General features: G+C 39.7%; 7 protein-coding genes across 9 annotated transcripts; 2 read left to right on the top strand and 5 right to left on the bottom strand.

The window, feature by feature from the left end:
* Positions 1 to 2: 2 nt before the first annotated feature.
* On the bottom strand, positions 3 to 811 carry LOC111831407 (chlorophyll a-b binding protein CP29.2, chloroplastic; the record flags this gene model as incomplete). Its single annotated transcript, XM_023785478.1, has 2 exons — positions 231 to 811; positions 3 to 116 (listed from the first exon to the last, which is right to left on the bottom strand). Coding segments are annotated over exons 1-2 (615 nt in total), but the record flags the coding sequence as incomplete, so codon positions are not given.
* A 447-nt stretch (positions 812 to 1,258) lies between these two features.
* On the bottom strand, positions 1,259 to 5,250 carry LOC17893972 (LIMR family protein At3g08930). The gene is made up of 14 exons (XM_006299365.2): positions 4,733 to 5,250; positions 4,559 to 4,644; positions 4,098 to 4,213; positions 3,872 to 3,982; positions 3,568 to 3,666; positions 3,356 to 3,478; positions 3,022 to 3,084; positions 2,878 to 2,942; positions 2,627 to 2,736; positions 2,422 to 2,536; positions 2,250 to 2,315; positions 1,822 to 1,932; positions 1,670 to 1,736; positions 1,259 to 1,594 (listed from the first exon to the last, which is right to left on the bottom strand). Exons 1-14 carry the CDS (start codon positions 5,080 to 5,082, stop codon positions 1,547 to 1,549), a joined length of 1,530 nt encoding a protein of 509 aa, XP_006299427.1. The 5' UTR covers positions 5,083 to 5,250; the 3' UTR covers positions 1,259 to 1,546.
* A 151-nt stretch (positions 5,251 to 5,401) lies between these two features.
* Positions 5,402 to 6,530, bottom strand: LOC111831396 (rhodanese-like domain-containing protein 10). Its single transcript, XM_023785453.1, has 2 exons — positions 5,979 to 6,530; positions 5,402 to 5,798 (listed from the first exon to the last, which is right to left on the bottom strand). The coding sequence occupies exons 1-2, from the start codon at positions 6,416 to 6,418 to the stop codon at positions 5,594 to 5,596; spliced, it is 645 nt and encodes a 214-aa protein (XP_023641221.1). The 5' UTR covers positions 6,419 to 6,530; the 3' UTR covers positions 5,402 to 5,593.
* A 234-nt stretch (positions 6,531 to 6,764) lies between these two features.
* LOC17892959 (dnaJ homolog subfamily B member 1) lies at positions 6,765 to 8,742 on the top strand. 2 transcript variants are annotated; one of them, XM_023785833.1, is made up of 3 exons: positions 6,765 to 7,028; positions 7,250 to 7,501; positions 7,984 to 8,742. In XM_023785833.1, exons 1-3 carry the CDS (start codon positions 6,864 to 6,866, stop codon positions 8,452 to 8,454), a joined length of 888 nt encoding a protein of 295 aa, XP_023641601.1. In that variant the 5' UTR covers positions 6,765 to 6,863; the 3' UTR covers positions 8,455 to 8,742. The 2 variants fall into 2 exon arrangements, with proteins under 2 accessions (XP_023641601.1, XP_006298135.1); XM_006298073.2 differs by having other exon boundaries at positions 6,766 to 7,028; positions 7,250 to 7,617; positions 8,013 to 8,742.
* A 305-nt stretch (positions 8,743 to 9,047) lies between these two features.
* On the top strand, positions 9,048 to 10,795 carry LOC17890624 (UDP-arabinopyranose mutase 3). Of its 2 annotated transcripts, none has more exons than XM_023786070.1 (4): positions 9,048 to 9,423; positions 9,511 to 9,761; positions 9,866 to 10,034; positions 10,249 to 10,795. In XM_023786070.1, exons 1-4 carry the CDS (start codon positions 9,094 to 9,096, stop codon positions 10,588 to 10,590), a joined length of 1,092 nt encoding a protein of 363 aa, XP_023641838.1. In that variant the 5' UTR covers positions 9,048 to 9,093; the 3' UTR covers positions 10,591 to 10,795. The 2 variants fall into 2 exon arrangements, with proteins under 2 accessions (XP_023641838.1, XP_023641837.1); XM_023786069.1 differs by having other exon boundaries at positions 9,511 to 9,782.
* An 84-nt stretch (positions 10,796 to 10,879) lies between these two features.
* On the bottom strand, positions 10,880 to 12,263 carry LOC17892215 (uncharacterized protein At5g01610). The gene is made up of 3 exons (XM_006296566.2): positions 12,109 to 12,263; positions 11,581 to 11,635; positions 10,880 to 11,482 (listed from the first exon to the last, which is right to left on the bottom strand). Exons 1-3 carry the CDS (start codon positions 12,193 to 12,195, stop codon positions 11,112 to 11,114), a joined length of 513 nt encoding a protein of 170 aa, XP_006296628.1. The 5' UTR covers positions 12,196 to 12,263; the 3' UTR covers positions 10,880 to 11,111.
* Positions 12,264 to 13,210: 947 nt separating this feature from the next.
* On the bottom strand, positions 13,211 to 14,695 carry LOC17891562. Its single transcript, XM_023786288.1, has 5 exons — positions 14,285 to 14,695; positions 14,022 to 14,163; positions 13,830 to 13,931; positions 13,657 to 13,730; positions 13,211 to 13,533 (listed from the first exon to the last, which is right to left on the bottom strand). Exons 1-5 carry the CDS (start codon positions 14,460 to 14,462, stop codon positions 13,424 to 13,426), a joined length of 606 nt encoding a protein of 201 aa, XP_023642056.1. The 5' UTR covers positions 14,463 to 14,695; the 3' UTR covers positions 13,211 to 13,423.
* Positions 14,696 to 14,948: the final 253 nt, after the last annotated feature.

Genomic DNA, 14,948 nt, shown 5'->3' with positions numbered 1-14,948 from the left:
TCAGCGTTTCGTTGGAACTCAATGTAGCCTACCACTAACACTTCGATCCATATCAATGTCGAGATGGAGAAAGGCAATGGTTGCCCTAAGTAAGACGACCCATCCACTAGCTCGACCTGGTAATCCAAAAACAATCAGACAAATGTCCAAACGCATACGGGAAAAGGGAAACGGTATTTAAAAAAAAAAAAAAAAAACGAGAGAGACGAGAAAGAGGCTATCTATAGTACCTTGCCGGCGTCTTGCCAAGTAACACCGGTGAGCCATTCGACGGTGAGAGCGCCAAGGGTGGCGAGCATTGCCCACCGACCGTGAATCAGCTCACATTCTCTGAATCTCTGGAGCCCGAAGACTTCACTGTAGGGCTGAAACGGCGTCGATTTGGGGTCCACCGCCTCGGTACGTGTCCCGATCACGTCTCCGTATAAGTTCTTGGCGAGGTTCTGGTCCAGGGAGTCCAGATCAAACTGGAGGTACTCCGCCGGTTTACCTAAACCGAAAGGGTCGAACCCGTAGTCTCCGACCAGCGAACCGTCGAGATACTCAGGGGATTTTGCACCTGGGAACCATAAAGGCCGGTCTGAGATAACCGTCTTAGCCTTTTTGGGAGCGGCTTTCTTGGTTCCGAATGCGAACCGGGCAGTGAATCTGCCTGAACCAGAGTGGATGTCGGAAACCACCCGTGTACCCATGATTGAAGAAGCAGCGGCGGCTGTCGAAGTGGCGGCCATCTCCGGCGTCGTTTGTTTACTCTGCGTTTGCGGTTTGTAATTTTTTTTCTGTAAAAGATACTAATAATCAAATGGCGTCTCTAAGTGGCCCGTATATGTGTGGGAGAGATGATGAAGCTTGGAGATCTCAGAGAACGTATCTCCTCCGTTAGATGGAGAAACAAATCCATCTGACGGTTAGAAGTAAACTCCGCCTTATCTATTACCAAGCTAGCGTTATCTTCTCTATCCTGTCTTTTTAGAATCTTTAGAGAGAGAGAGAGAGAGAGAGAGAGAGAGAGTTAGATGAAGCAAGAAGCTGATTGGGCAAAAGAAGCTATTGGCGAATCTCTTACGAATGCCACTTGTCACTTCAGCAGCACTTCTGTGCCTTGCAAATTAAACAAGAATACCCATTACATTAGTCTTTGAATTTTTATAATCCGGTTCGGTTAACTCAAACTCACCGAAAAGAATCCAAACAATTGATTCGGTTACAATTCTCTCAATCCACAAAGGACGATGTCTCTCTCTGGCTTGGCCTCGTCTTGTGAAATTCGAACAACGCTTCTCATTTGAAAATTTTGATTACACAATCGCATCCGAAACATTACAATAGACCAAGACAGGACAGCTAACTGTTGCACAACCAAATAGTACATACACAAGAAAAATAAAATTACAGTCGGGGAAAATAAAATCTTAGAAGCAGAGTCTTCAGATACTTCCGGAATTGATGATGATCCGGCAACACGTAAAAACTTTGGCGACAGCACTCAATCAGATCGCAGTGAAGGCTCAAGTAACCAAATATTAAGCAACGAAAACGTTTTACTTTAAGAAGAGAGCTGGAAACGGCCGCTTGGTTTTTTTCTTCTCCATCCCTGCCAAAACACATATGATTCTTCAGATACTTGTACAGAATACAAAAATGAGGAGTAACATCAACAAAGACTTACAAAGGCAATGTAATATAGGAAGGTTAGTCCAGCCAGTATAACAAACCCGATTTGGAACACATTGTACCTGAAATATACAACCTCGTTCGCTCAGTAGGACTAGTAACGAATATAATAAAAGACTGCCATATGCTAAACCAGATTCTACTTACTTGTAGAGGTACTTAATTCCTCTAAGGGATTGCAATGTGTGACCAAAGATCTCCTGAGCAGCAGTCGCTTGTGCGTAATATCCAAATGCAGTGGCACAAAATTGAATCACACTGCATATTATATGAACCCCATTACTCAAACTGTGAGGATTAACATGTCATTGTGAAGGTAGCAGCAGTCAATTAGCCCAAAATGTCTTGGTTTGATGTCCAAGAGATAATGATGGGTACCAAAGTGCATGAGTAAAGTAGTCATAAATTTTGATTCATGCATTAGGCAAAAAGGAAATTAGTTTTCGTGATGGCACGACAACACTGATTAGCAAATGTAAGTAAGCACTAAGCACGCTTGCTCTAGATCCGTTTATCAGAGTGAACTCGATCCCATCAAGTATAGAGGCAGAAAAGAAGAGATCGGAGAGACTTACCTGATTGAACAAAGAAGAATGAGCCCGACATTGAAGAGGAAAGAGTTCATTAAAGTAGCTCCCCATCTGAAATAAAGTTGATATGGCCAATCAGAAATCAAAGAAAAGGGAATGAATGACCTCATAAAATAGCCAAACACTGTTAAACACTAAAACCCATTAGATGGCTTACTTCATTGGATGAATGGTAATGAAGACCAGCTTCAAACCCAGCATCATTGCCCCAGCGATAACAGCAAGTAGAAGGTAGAAACAGAAGAAAGCAAAGGCAGCAGTGCCCAAAAGACCTGGAAATTTCCACAATTCCAGCATGAAGTCAATCAGATATACAAATAAAAGCCTTCTATAGGATCACAAGAACAGAAGTAAGAACTTACCCCAGACATCATCAAGCTTAATGAAAACCTCGTTAAGAAAAGGGGAGAGAGGAGGATCGACGAGTAGATATATGATGATATGCGCAACCCAAGCAATGGAAACGATCAATCTACAAAGATATAAAGAAAATCGCCATTCGAAAAGACACGTAGCTCGAGCTCAAGAACTATGCATGATTATATAACATTTTTAAAAAATAAGGCTGTAAAGAAAAACATGCAAAGAAAAGTTTTTGCATAGAGTTACTAACCCTAAGATTCCAAGAATAAACTTGGCCAAGTATCCAAGTACAGTGAAAGCCCAAGCAGTTTCTGCCTGAAAAAAAAAATCCAGGGAATAAAATTGTTGAGCAACAAAAAGTTTATAGATTAAGTTCTAAGTACACTCGTCTTACCTGCTCTCCTTGAGGATACATCTCTTCTAAGAGGTTCACATCTTCCTCCAATTGGAGCAACTCCTGCAAGGTTACCACATTCAATTATAGGATTCAGGAGACACAGCTTAAATCCACAATCAAGCAAAGTAAGACTACCAATAAATTCAATGACTATCATAACCAATTCTACTATCTCAGTAGCTTTTCATTACAAGTTTTCATTCCAATAACTCCACACACGACCAAAGTTTCTATACAAGTCAGGGACTAGTATCAATAGGCCAACTTTCCAAGTTTCTACATATGAAACCAAATTTAGATAAGATACTGAAACTTGAGAGAAATAATGTACCTTTTCTACTGCTTTCACATTTTTCCTCCATTTCCTGCCCTTAGCACCACTTCTTTCTTCCTGATGAAGTCCATCAGCTGCTTTCTTTAGTTCTCTTGCCTTTTTACCTAGTTCGGTTGCCTCCTGTATAATAGTTATGGAGTTAACCAAGCAAGAGACAGTGGGAATCAACATCTAGAAGAGATTCTTCCAAAGAAGAACAATAACCAGACCTTTATATATTGTGATCTAGTGATAACAGCTTTTGGTCGCCTGATGAAAGCAGTGATAAGTCCCAATGGTAGACTTGCAATACCAACACCACCAAATATCTAAAAGTATTTAAGAGAAGAATTAATTTTTTTAAGGAAAAATATAAATTAAAATTACTTAAATGAATACAGATCTTTCCATGCATTTCATTTGTTGAGAGTTTGTGTAAGTCAATGAAAAAACAACAATATAAGACAGGCTAGATACTTACAAAGCAAAGTAGCAAACAATGCACTTCTCAACAAGATAAAACAACGCTCATACCGTAAAAAGAACTGACCCAACAATGGTGGCAAGAGCAACAACGTATTCTGGAAAAGTAGTACGCATGGTCCATGTTTTCTCCGATGCGGGATTAGCTGTAAATGCTGAGCACTGCATATATTAGCCAGGGACAGGAAATATGTTACATGCTGAAACTCTTTATGACATAAATGACTCATGATATAAGAAACCAATGCAAATTATGTAATCAAAAGAAAAACATTACCTGTCGAGCAGTGTTACCGATGCATGGTTGAGTATTTGAAAATTGCCAGGAAGTAGGGAAAGAGGATGTGGCAGAAGCCAAGTGCCTGACAGAGAAGTCAACCTTTCCAATGACACCTAATATGATGTAAAAGAATATTAGAAGAAGGAATCCAAGGAATATGAAACTAAACACAAGCATGAATGGCTCCTTGTAGAGTTAATAAGATTACTTGTGTATGTAAGATGTAGGTATTCTAAGCTATTCCCTAATACATTAATCCAGGCCCAAATCAGGTAATTAACCAGCTTAATGCAGTCAAAAAATTTCAAATCGTAGTGACCAACATTAGAGCCATCCAATGTTACAAGCTCACTAAGGGTTTCAAATACCACTCCAGCTAAACAAGTGTAACCTCTCAACTTCCATCAGTAGAGGAAGATTCTGAAGTATAAGTCAACAAAAACACAGCAACTACTAACCGTATAAAATTCCAAGCACCAGAGCACAAACAACAGCCGTGGTTACCACCCAAATTAAGGCACTTTTTATCCTCTTTCCAAGAGTCCTGTATGAACAAAAAGAGAGTAAAACCCATGTTAACAATATCGGATTAACAAACAAGTAATAAATGTAGAGAAAACAAAGATACGAACTTGTCCTGGTCGCCTTCATAGAAAAACATTGCGAAGGGGATGACAAAGAAGACGAGGATAGCGTCCACAATGTAAATGGCAAGCCAAAGATCCTTCATGGGCAAGGTGAGATTGCAAGCGCCGTTGTAAATAGCATGTCGACAAGCATGCCGATTAGCCACATCCGCGGGTAACATGAGAATCGATATCATAGCAATAGACAGCCCAAAAACAACCACGAATTTGGGGAAATAAGCCTGGTTCGCATCATCAGGATGCTGGTAGTTTACGAGGAGATAGATGCTTGAGATGAAAACAATGACGCACACAACGATCGCTACAATCACGAGAGCGAGGTTGAAATCGCCCATCGTGTGCAATGCACAAGGTCCCCAATTCCGGAGATTTCGATCTCGGAACGACTTTTCGGAACGATTGAAAAATCTTGGGTTTTCTCAGAGTTCAAATTTGAAAATTGAATATGGGGATTTTTAGTAGATCTGGATATTCTTCCTTTTTTCCCTCTCGAAACCCAGACGAGGGAAGGAGAGAAAGAGGGACGCGATGAACGTTCTTGTAAATTACGTAGTTACCCTCATCCATGTGATGTAGTTGCATGGGATTATTGTGGCTGCAGTGCCAAATGGTTTTGGGTGTAAACGTAAATTACTATTAGGTTCGCAGATTAGCTGTCGGAAACAAATCATTCGGACAAATATATTTCAACTACTGTCAAAAGACATCTGTTAAACCAGAACCGCGCCGTCTAGTGTGCTCAATTGTTACTAAGCCAGACATAATAATTCTAAGGACAAAAATGTCTCAGAAGGTCTCCCCACACACACACACACACTTCAGCATGAAAAAAAAGAAAAAACTAATTTAACTACTCTTTTGGCCAAGGGACTGTAACAGTACAAGTAGTTTAAGTAAATAGTATGATGCACCTCCTATAGTCGCGAACCGTAGCTCTTCGGTCCCTTCGATCTCTGGAAAATCTCCTTCCGTGGCTCGGTTAAATCCTCCGGTTAACCACCCTAAGCTTTTGTAACCTTCTCCGTGGAGCTTTGATACAGCCATCAACGACCTGCGATTGATAAAGACAAATAACCATTATATACCAAATCAACCGATATTGAACCGGTTTGATTTTGGATACGTAAGTTAATACGACCCTAAACCAAAATCTGCCTATTAATTACAAGACTGTAAAGATCAAACCGAAGTCAATGATAAACCAAAATGAAAACATCATCAGCTGGGTTACCTGAGTCCTTCACCGCACACGACGAGCACTTTACTCTCTTTGTCCGGGACAGCCTCCACAACACGGAGGGTGAATTCGTCATTGAACATGGTGAATCTCTGGCCTGTCCAAAGCCCAATGTATCCTAAATGGATCCATTTCTTCAGCAACGTAATCAGCCCATTGTCTGTATCCTCCACGAACAGTGGCACGTGTAATGACCCTTTCACACGTGCCTTTTCTCTTTCCCAGGCCGGCCTCACGTCTAAGAGCATGTAACCCTCCGACGCCACAACCGTCTTCGCTTCTTTCGGCTCCACGGCCCGGACCTTGCCGGAAAGAATCAGCTCCTTACCGGACACAGCGGAGATCACTGGTAATCTGTATGGTTTTCGGAGGCGTCGGTATGGTACAAGTGGTGGCTTGTGGATATGGTTTGATTGAGGAAGAAGAAGTGTCATCTCTTACTTTTTGCCTTTTTGGATTTCTTGAGAAATTTAACCAATTATGTATATTTTTCTTTAGAATTATTTTTTGCTTACTCGAGGATAAAGAACACCCGATAGTTACAAGTTATTTCCGTTTTAGTCCTCAGATATTTCAAAATTTAGTTATCACTCCAATGGGCCAAATTAAAAAATAAACTATTTAAGGGCCAATTAAGTGTAAATTACTTTATCTTTAAACGACGCCGTGTTATAACAGTTGAGCTTGGTATACCGAACCGAAAACAAAACCGGGAAAGCCCAAATAATAGAACCATTTGGATAAATTTCTGATGTCTCCATTAAAATTCCGAACCGGTACGGAATGATCCACCATTGAGGAAGATCGAGTAGAAAACTAAACGAAGAGGCGAATCAAAAGAAGAAAGAGGAAGAAGAAGGAGAAGGGAAGCAAATAGCAATGGGGGTCGATTATTACAAGGTTCTTCAGGTGGATCGGAACGCAAAAGACGATGACTTGAAGAAAGCTTATCGGAAACTGGCCATGAAGTGGCATCCAGACAAGAACCCTAACAATAAAAAGGACGCCGAAGCTAAATTCAAGCAGATCTCTGAAGCTTACGATGTAAATTCTCTTATACTAACTCGAATTCTCTGACCTGTGTATTGCAATACTGTATCTTTTTTTCTTCTAGCTGTCCCTTTTTCTTAATATTTTTTTTGGCATGAACTTGAGCAGTTTTGTAGATATCTTAATTCACTATGGTTACTTCTCTGTCAATTAAGTAATCTCGTCAATTATAGAGTAGTATTTGATCAATTCCTTGTGCTTTTGGATTCGTTAAGGTTTTGAGCGATCCTCAAAAGCGAGCTATCTATGATCAATACGGTGAAGAAGGTCTAACGAGCCAGGTTCCGCCTCCCGGAGCCGGCGGGTTTTCCGGTGCTTCGGATGGAGGGGCTTCGTTCCGGTTTAACGGTAGAAGTGCTGACGACATCTTCTCGGAGTTCTTTGGCTTCACGAGACCCTTTGGTGACTCACGTGGTGCAGGTCCCTCTAATGGGTTCCGCTTTGCCGAAGACGTTTTCGCCTCCAATGTTCCTCCGAGGAAAGCTGCCCCTATTGAGAGACAACTTCCTTGTAGTTTGGAGGATCTTTACAAAGGAATCACTAAGAAGATGAAGATCTCTAGAGACGTCCTCGATTCAAGCGGGTCAGTTTTTCAGCTACATTGCCATGTATTGAGTTTTATGAATCACCTTTTTATGGATTTAAGTTCCAAAACATTGATATGCTTACTAGGTCTAATATTAGTGTCCTCTGTGACCATGTTTTAGTTTTTGAATTCTGAAGATTTAAAATAGACAGATACATGGAAAATGTGATAAGAGACTAGTTATTACCATTGGATAGGTTCTATAGGACTCATATATAGTGAAGTTTTGTAAATTCCGTTTTTCTGGAGTTGTTGGGCACTTGGATAAGTATGCAGTGAAAAGTGAGTGTATTCGAGAATATTAGGCGGGGGACATAAGAGTTGCTTTGTGTGCTGTGATGTTATTGTTATCGGTAATGCAAGTTGGAATTGCATTCTTTTTTCTCATGCAGGAGACCCACAACGGTTGAGGAGATCTTGACAATAGAAATCAAGCCAGGGTGGAAGAAAGGGACGAAGATAACCTTCCCGGAGAAAGGGAACGAGCAGCGAGGAATTATCCCGTCAGATCTTGTATTTATAGTTGATGAGAAGCCACATGCTGTTTACAAGCGAGACGGGAATGACCTTGTGATCACACAGAAGATCCCTCTCGTGGAAGCCCTTACGGGTTACACCGCTCAGGTCACTACTTTGGACGGAAGAACAGTAACAGTTCCGATCAACAGTGTGATCAGTCCTTCTCATGAAGAGGTGGTGAAAGGCGAAGGCATGCCAATCCCTAAAGACCCATCGAAAAAAGGGAACTTGAGAATCAAATTCAGCATTAAGTTCCCGTCGAGACTAACAACAGAGCAGAAATCTGGAATCAAACGAATGTTTTCGTCTACTTAGTCTCGCTCTTACTGCTACGTTTGATTTTGGTTATATCAGTTGGCGATTTGGGTGGTCGTTGTGCAATGCTTAGGATTGTGGCTGTGTGGGTGTTTGTTGGGAGATGGTTGGGTCATGAAATGATGCCGCATTGAGGTTTCTCAACATCCTTCAAAGCTTTTGGTTTGGGGTTTTACATTTTAGTATAATTTTTTTGTTTATCTCTTTTTAAATTATTATTAGATTGAAGAAAAAACAACTACATAAAGACTATTTACTTCTTTAGAGTTTGTTAAGAGCTTCCTAATATTTTTTTCTGAAAAAAAAAAAAAAAGGGGAAACATATCAACGCAACTTTTCATGCTTAGTTCTAACAAATATTCCACAAACAGACGGATGGTCACGTGGTTTGGGTTTAGAGAGTTATGGAGGTCAGGTGGTGAGAGTCGTGATTATGGGTTGTGATGAAAACATGAAAAATAAGAAACAACAACAAACATGTTTTCGCATAAAAAGACGGAAGTTACACTTTTTCCGTTTAAGAGTGAATATAATATATTTCCATCTAGTCTTTATAAATACCAAAGAGTCATCTTCATTATCATACATCTCTCTTTGTCTTTGCAATCATAGCTACTCTTTTCTTCCTTGTTGTTTGAAATGACGCAATTGTATTCTTCCGTGAAACCCACGCCAATGTTGAAAGATGAGCTGGACATTGTGATACCTACGATTCGAAACCTGGACTTCCTTGAGATGTGGCGACCCTTCTTTGAACAGTACCATTTGATCATTGTTCAAGATGGTGATCCTTCGAAAGCCATCAAGATTCCAGAAGGGTTTGACTACGAGCTCTACAACAGGGACGACATCAACCGGATCTTGGGTCCCAAGGCCTCCTGCATTTCCTTCAAGGATTCTGCTTGCCGTTGCTTCGGTTACATGGTCTCTAAGAAGAAGTACATCTACACCATTGATGATGACTGCTTTGTAAGTGCTTTCTTATTTGTGCTATGTGCAAAAGTTCTCAGACTAATAGTTTTTCAAGCAAAAGTTGACAACATATGTGCAATGTAGGTTGCAAAGGATCCATCCGGGAAAGACATCAATGCGCTTGAGCAGCATATCAAGAACCTCCTGTCTCCATCAACCCCACATTTCTTTAACACACTTTATGATCCATACAGAGATGGGGCCGACTTTGTTCGTGGTTACCCTTTTAGTATGCGAGAGGGAGCCATAACTGCTGTCTCTCATGGCCTCTGGCTCAACATCCCTGACTATGATGCTCCCACTCAGCTTGTGAAACCTCTTGAAAGAAATTCCAGGAAATTTGATCTCTCACTGAGGCAACCAATTTTGTTATGCATCCTTTTTGTGAAAGTTTAAACAATGAAGCAATGCTTATTGGTTAGTTCTTGGTCATATGCAGGTATGTTGATGCAGTCATGACCATTCCCAAAGGAACTCTTTTTCCTATGTGTGGTATGAACCTCGCTTTTGACCGCGAGCTGATTGGTCCGGCCATGTACTTTGGCCTTATGGGGGACGGACAGCCAATCGGACGCTATGACGACATGTGGGCTGGTTGGTGTGTCAAGGTAAATCCAACTCTTAGCTTTTCTTTGGCCAACTACATGTGTTATGCCACGCATTATTATGCGGATTTGAACTCAAGGTGACTCAATGACACCGCTTATCAGTTCTCATGGTCAAATGCAATTCTTATTTACATATCCATCTTTGGTTTAAATGAAAGTACGTTACATTTGTCTACCAGACTTAAAATAATTATTCGTTTAACCAAAAATATAGGTGATATGCGACCATATGGGATGGGGAGTGAAGACAGGGTTGCCTTATATATGGCACAGCAAAGCCAGCAACCCATTCGTGAACCTGAAAAAGGAATACAACGGAATCTTTTGGCAGGAAGAGGCAATACCCTTCTTTCAATCTGTGACTCTTCCTGAAGAATGCACTTCGGTTCAGCAGTGCTACCTTGAGCTGGCCAAGCTCGTGAAAGAGAAACTTGGGAAGGTTGATCCTTACTTCAACAAGCTTGCAACTGGAATGGTCACATGGATCGAAGCTTGGGAGGAGCTTAACTCCGCGGAAGGAACTGAGGCCAAGGCACCAAATGGCAAAAGTGAGTAAAAGAGATGGTTCTGTTTACTAAGAAATGAGGGTTTGACCCTCTCTGTTTCTCTTCATTATAATTGGAATTGCTTCTGTTTTTTTTCTTATCTTGTCATCAGTATTTGTGTTCTCAGTCCATTGAGGAAAAAAGGTGTAATGTGCTCTATGTATTTCCTTTTCTTTTCTTTATGGTTTCTATCTATGAATTTATTAATCATTCCTATTTTTCTTGATCTGAGAGCAAAATTATTCAGCATCCAAAAGTTGAAGGGATTTCCTATTATTGCAAAGAAACTAGCTCTGGCCATTTTCTTAAGCAGTAACTCAGTAAATAGTAAATACACAAGGACATAAGGACATTGTTGTTTGGTATACTGACCATCTTCTTCAGCTTATCAAATTCATGAACTTCAACAGAATTGAAACTCAACATATACAAAAACCATATTTTTATTTTTTTTAAAGAAGAAGCTTGAAACTTACAAGATAGAGGTTGGAGAAAGAGGATAAAAGAATTGGGGATTACCAGCAAAACAGAGCTAGAATTTATCAATCTCAACGCCATCTCTTAGAACCTCATAAGCATCTCGGCTTCTGCTTTTCTTCATCCCAGCCATGAAATGTACCTTTGAAGAATCAGCAGAAATACTTGTGACTTTAACCCATATCATTACTTTTGTCTTCATCCCTTCAACATCGGCTAGCTTTCCTTTCTCGAGAAAAGCGGTAACTGTAGTGGTGAATCTCAAGACTGATGAATCTTTGTAGCCAACTTCACAGATTGATGGAATAAAGACGGTTAGTTTCCTCGTCTGTTCATTGAACTCGTAGTTGGTTGCGTCACGTGGAAAGATTCCAACAGGCAAACCAAACTCCTTAAGTAACTCGGGCAATGGCTTCTGCATTTTTCCTGATAACGAGATCAGAAACCAACAACTTAGATGTAGCTCCTCCTTAAATGTGAAATGAAACAGCACAGCAAGAATGAGAGAGTAAGAAATAGCCAACCTTTGATTTTGTTCACCAGCCATTTTGTTCCTCCTTCAATACTCGTCGAGAGAGACTGGAACAAAAAATGTTACAGATTATGGAAGATCAACATTGCGCAAGTGAATTAAACAGGAGAAGTAAATCACGTTTTGATAAAACCACAAGCAACACTATTAGCACAAAACGGCCTCAAAATAATATAATCTAAGGATCTTCTTCATTATAAGCCACGATTCACCTAATGTAATCACAAATAGCCTCAAAACTGAAGCATCGCAGTAAACTCATATTCAATCCAACGAACATATGACAGACTGGCTAGAAAAATGTAGAAATCAAGCGCAATTGCGATTCTGAGTGAAGAAAGAAAGAGCTACATCACCATTTACCAGACTAAGATTAACAGAAACCATAGATCGATTAAGACACGGTACAAAAGATGAAAGCATCAGATCGACTCATAGCCAAAATTGATGATACGCGAACGATTATAAAAAAAATGCAAGTAGTAGTGAAGGAGTAGTAGAAGAGGAGATGCGTGCGTACGTTGATATCGTCACCGACGGAATCGAGCTGCTTGTTCGCCTTCTTACCTAACCAGTACGAGCCTACCTTGTTCAAGATCTGATCCATTCTCTCTCACAGTCACAGATCGTCTCTCTCTCGCCCGAGATCGGAGGTGTCTTTTTATTTCTTCTATCACCCATTCATTTAATTTCGTTACTTCGTATTAACATTATAAACCCCCAATTATCTGTTGACACGTAAAGGCCGATATGGATTGTAGAACTAACAATTAAAATTAAAACTTTATAACACGTTACTGACAGACTTACAGTGAAAAATAGTGACGTAAGCCCATAAGGCTAACATACGCCAGCAAATGTAATTTCTCATCCAACAGTCACACACCATGACACGAAGCTAGTACTAACACCGATAAAAGCCATGGATGGCTTCAAGGGCAATTTCTTCATTCACCCACCAAACCCACAACTCCATCACGGCACCACTTATTATGTTGCTGATCCATAAGCTCCTTCATGTTCTTGATCATCTAATTCTATTATCAAGAATTCACTTTCATAGAGGTTTTAAAGGGGGGGAAATAATGACCTGCAAAACACACACACATATATATATCTATAAAGCCAAAAGACATATTCTAGTTTGGTTTGTGGATCTTAAAATACTGTATTATAATATCCCATATATGCTAACCACATAAGCCAAGCATAAATAATAAACCCATTCACATAAGAAAATCAGAAAATCACACATTCGAACGAAAACAAAAAAAAAAAGCAAAGGCAATAGTTTTGGAGAGGAAAAACAAGGCAACACAAACAAAAAATTCATAACAAAAACAACACAAACATCCATTACAAAAACAACCAAACAAGGCAACACAAACAAAAATAAGACCGAGAGGTCGCAAGAGATACATATGTGCCCTCCCTTCCTCTGAAAGCCGAAGATGAGAAGATCAAATCTGAAACTGAGATAGAAGAACAACGAGATCACAACTGGAACCAAAATTATTGAGATAAGTCAAATAGAACAATCTGCACAGAAAAACACAATCAGGAGAACGGCAGTAGCAGCTGTTTGGATTTGACACTTGACAGGTATCTCTGCACATATTGAATTGCAAGGAAACTTGCAGTGAATATATTCATAGATTGATGATAATGTTACAGGAGTAGAGGATTCATAATCAAATCACAAATATCCAAATTATATAAGCAGAAAGTGTTTACATCAAGGAGTGGTAGTTGGTAAAGAGTGTTTTTGGTTGCTAAGGTAGAACTGAGACTGATCAAACAAAAATATCATACAAACGAACTAGTGTCAAGTCTGTCTATTGCTTGTTTATGATGCTCCAGATACTGTTACATGTCTCGTAGGCCGTCATCTTATTTGTCTCAAATTGAAACTTCTCAATGACCCTCGTTTCACGATCTACCATATCTATTATGTTTTCCAAAATCAAGGATTCCAAACAGCCAAGGATAAAAGTTATTTAAGATATATATATATATATATATAAGAAAGACTTTGAGAGAATAGAGTGATGATGAAAGAAAAGGATACAGCCTGAGATCTTTGATGGATCATCAATGTCCGGTATAACTTTCGTGACAGAAGCATACATAGATAGCTTTTTCCTGCAGAGAAAACAAGAGAGAACATGAAATAGAATGAGAAATTCGAATGTAGTGAACATTCACAACAAGCAATTGCACAATAGGGTTTGTGAATCATACACAGTTCTCAAGTCGTCCCGCTCTTTTCTCTTTGTAGATTGCTTATGTTCATCAATTGAAGTCAATTGAGCATTCAGGTCATTAAGTTCATCAGCGACCACTGTATGGACAAAAAAAGGACTAAAGATTGATTCTTCGTGTCACTAAATCAATGGACTTAAAATAATTTCACTGAAATCAAACAATACTTATCTAAGCTCGTCTTTAAGCTTGCGCTCCAGTTCCATTTCTTCGTCGAGCTCTTTCTGAAGACGTTCAATTTCATCTTCAGCCGCAACATCTGAATATGCTTCCTCCGTTTTCTTCTTACAGACATCGAGTTTCTTCTTACAATCTGCGTCCCAAAAATTAAAAATTAAAAAAATCCTCACTCAATCCAACACCGAACGATGTATAGCTAAAGCAGGTACTTCATCTAATAAATTTTATCTGGAGAACCAAATCGGAAAACTGACCATGGATAGAGCCATGTATCTCACTGAAATCCTCATCGCAAGCGGAATTGAGAGCTTTTAACTGCTCGAAACTTTGAGATATCACATCAAAACCATTCTTAACATCCAATAAATTGATCAAATCGTCTCCATAAGACATCAGATCCTCAATATCGAAATTCTCCGACCCATTTCCCATTTCTGATGCCGAAAATGACAAATCCACTAACTAGCAGTAAAGCCCTAGGCTCAAGATTATCCGCACCTCAAGAGTCAAGACCCTCACCTATAGAAACGTAGATTCGAGGAAGGAGATACCAAGTTGTTCGTGATATTGCCTCTGTGCTGCAGATGAACACACAAAAAGAAACGGAAATTTTCCAAACAGAAAAAATTGAAACGAAAAAAAAAAAAAAAAATGAAACGAAGAGAGGAGGGAGAGATGAAGAGGAAGATCTGATTTTTGATTTTTTTTTAGTCAAAATCAGTGTAACAGTGACACACAAATTTACTGCTTACAAAAGTGAACACTAAAATGGGCCAAGCCCATTCGTTTTCACTTTTCGTAATGGGCTAACAAAATTTATAACCAATACCGTTCAGATTTTAGCGGTGTCTTCCCTTTAAAAAGGGTAATCATAACTCAGTTTTGTCAACTTCTGTATTTTGGTTTGTTTTTGGTCGA

This window comes from Capsella rubella, unplaced genomic scaffold (genome assembly GCF_000375325.1).
Source record: "Capsella rubella cultivar Monte Gargano unplaced genomic scaffold, Caprub1_0 scaffold_3, whole genome shotgun sequence".
Lineage (NCBI taxonomy): Eukaryota > Viridiplantae > Streptophyta > Magnoliopsida > Brassicales > Brassicaceae > Capsella > Capsella rubella.
The sequence above is the reverse complement of the archived record's forward strand: the minus strand, read 5'-3'. Positions and strand labels throughout refer to the sequence as shown.

Coding starts and splice junctions, on each gene's coding strand:
- LOC17893972 (XM_006299365.2), bottom strand. CDS start 5,082: ATGGGCGATTTCAACCTCGCTCTCGTGATTGTAGCGATCGTTGTGTGC. Junction 3,085..3,355: donor ATGTGAAAGCAGTAGAAAAG/GTACATTATTTC, acceptor GTAACCTTGCAG/GAGTTGCTCCAATTGGAGGA. Junction 1,737..1,821: donor GGAATTAAGTACCTCTACAA/GTAAGTAGAATC, acceptor TGTATATTTCAG/GTACAATGTGTTCCAAATCG.
- LOC111831396 (XM_023785453.1), bottom strand. CDS start 6,418: ATGACACTTCTTCTTCCTCAATCAAACCATATCCACAAGCCACCACTT. Junction 5,799..5,978: donor GTGTGCGGTGAAGGACTCAG/GTAACCCAGCTG, acceptor TATCAATCGCAG/GTCGTTGATGGCTGTATCAA.
- LOC17892959 (XM_006298073.2), top strand. CDS start 6,864: ATGGGGGTCGATTATTACAAGGTTCTTCAGGTGGATCGGAACGCAAAA. Junction 7,029..7,249: donor AGATCTCTGAAGCTTACGAT/GTAAATTCTCTT, acceptor GGATTCGTTAAG/GTTTTGAGCGATCCTCAAAA. Junction 7,618..8,012: donor GACGTCCTCGATTCAAGCGG/GTCAGTTTTTCA, acceptor TTTCTCATGCAG/GAGACCCACAACGGTTGAGG.
- LOC17890624 (XM_023786069.1), top strand. CDS start 9,094: ATGACGCAATTGTATTCTTCCGTGAAACCCACGCCAATGTTGAAAGAT. Junction 9,424..9,510: donor CCATTGATGATGACTGCTTT/GTAAGTGCTTTC, acceptor TGTGCAATGTAG/GTTGCAAAGGATCCATCCGG. Junction 10,035..10,248: donor GGGCTGGTTGGTGTGTCAAG/GTAAATCCAACT, acceptor CCAAAAATATAG/GTGATATGCGACCATATGGG.
- LOC17892215 (XM_006296566.2), bottom strand. CDS start 12,195: ATGGATCAGATCTTGAACAAGGTAGGCTCGTACTGGTTAGGTAAGAAG. Junction 11,636..12,108: donor CCGTCGGTGACGATATCAAC/GTACGCACGCAT, acceptor TTTTTGTTCCAG/TCTCTCTCGACGAGTATTGA. Junction 11,483..11,580: donor GCTGGTGAACAAAATCAAAG/GTTGGCTATTTC, acceptor TCTCGTTATCAG/GAAAAATGCAGAAGCCATTG.
- LOC17891562 (XM_023786288.1), bottom strand. CDS start 14,462: ATGGGAAATGGGTCGGAGAATTTCGATATTGAGGATCTGATGTCTTAT. Junction 14,164..14,284: donor GATACATGGCTCTATCCATG/GTCAGTTTTCCG, acceptor TTTGGGACGCAG/ATTGTAAGAAGAAACTCGAT. Junction 13,534..13,656: donor TCCATCAAAGATCTCAGGCT/GTATCCTTTTCT, acceptor AAAACATAATAG/ATATGGTAGATCGTGAAACG.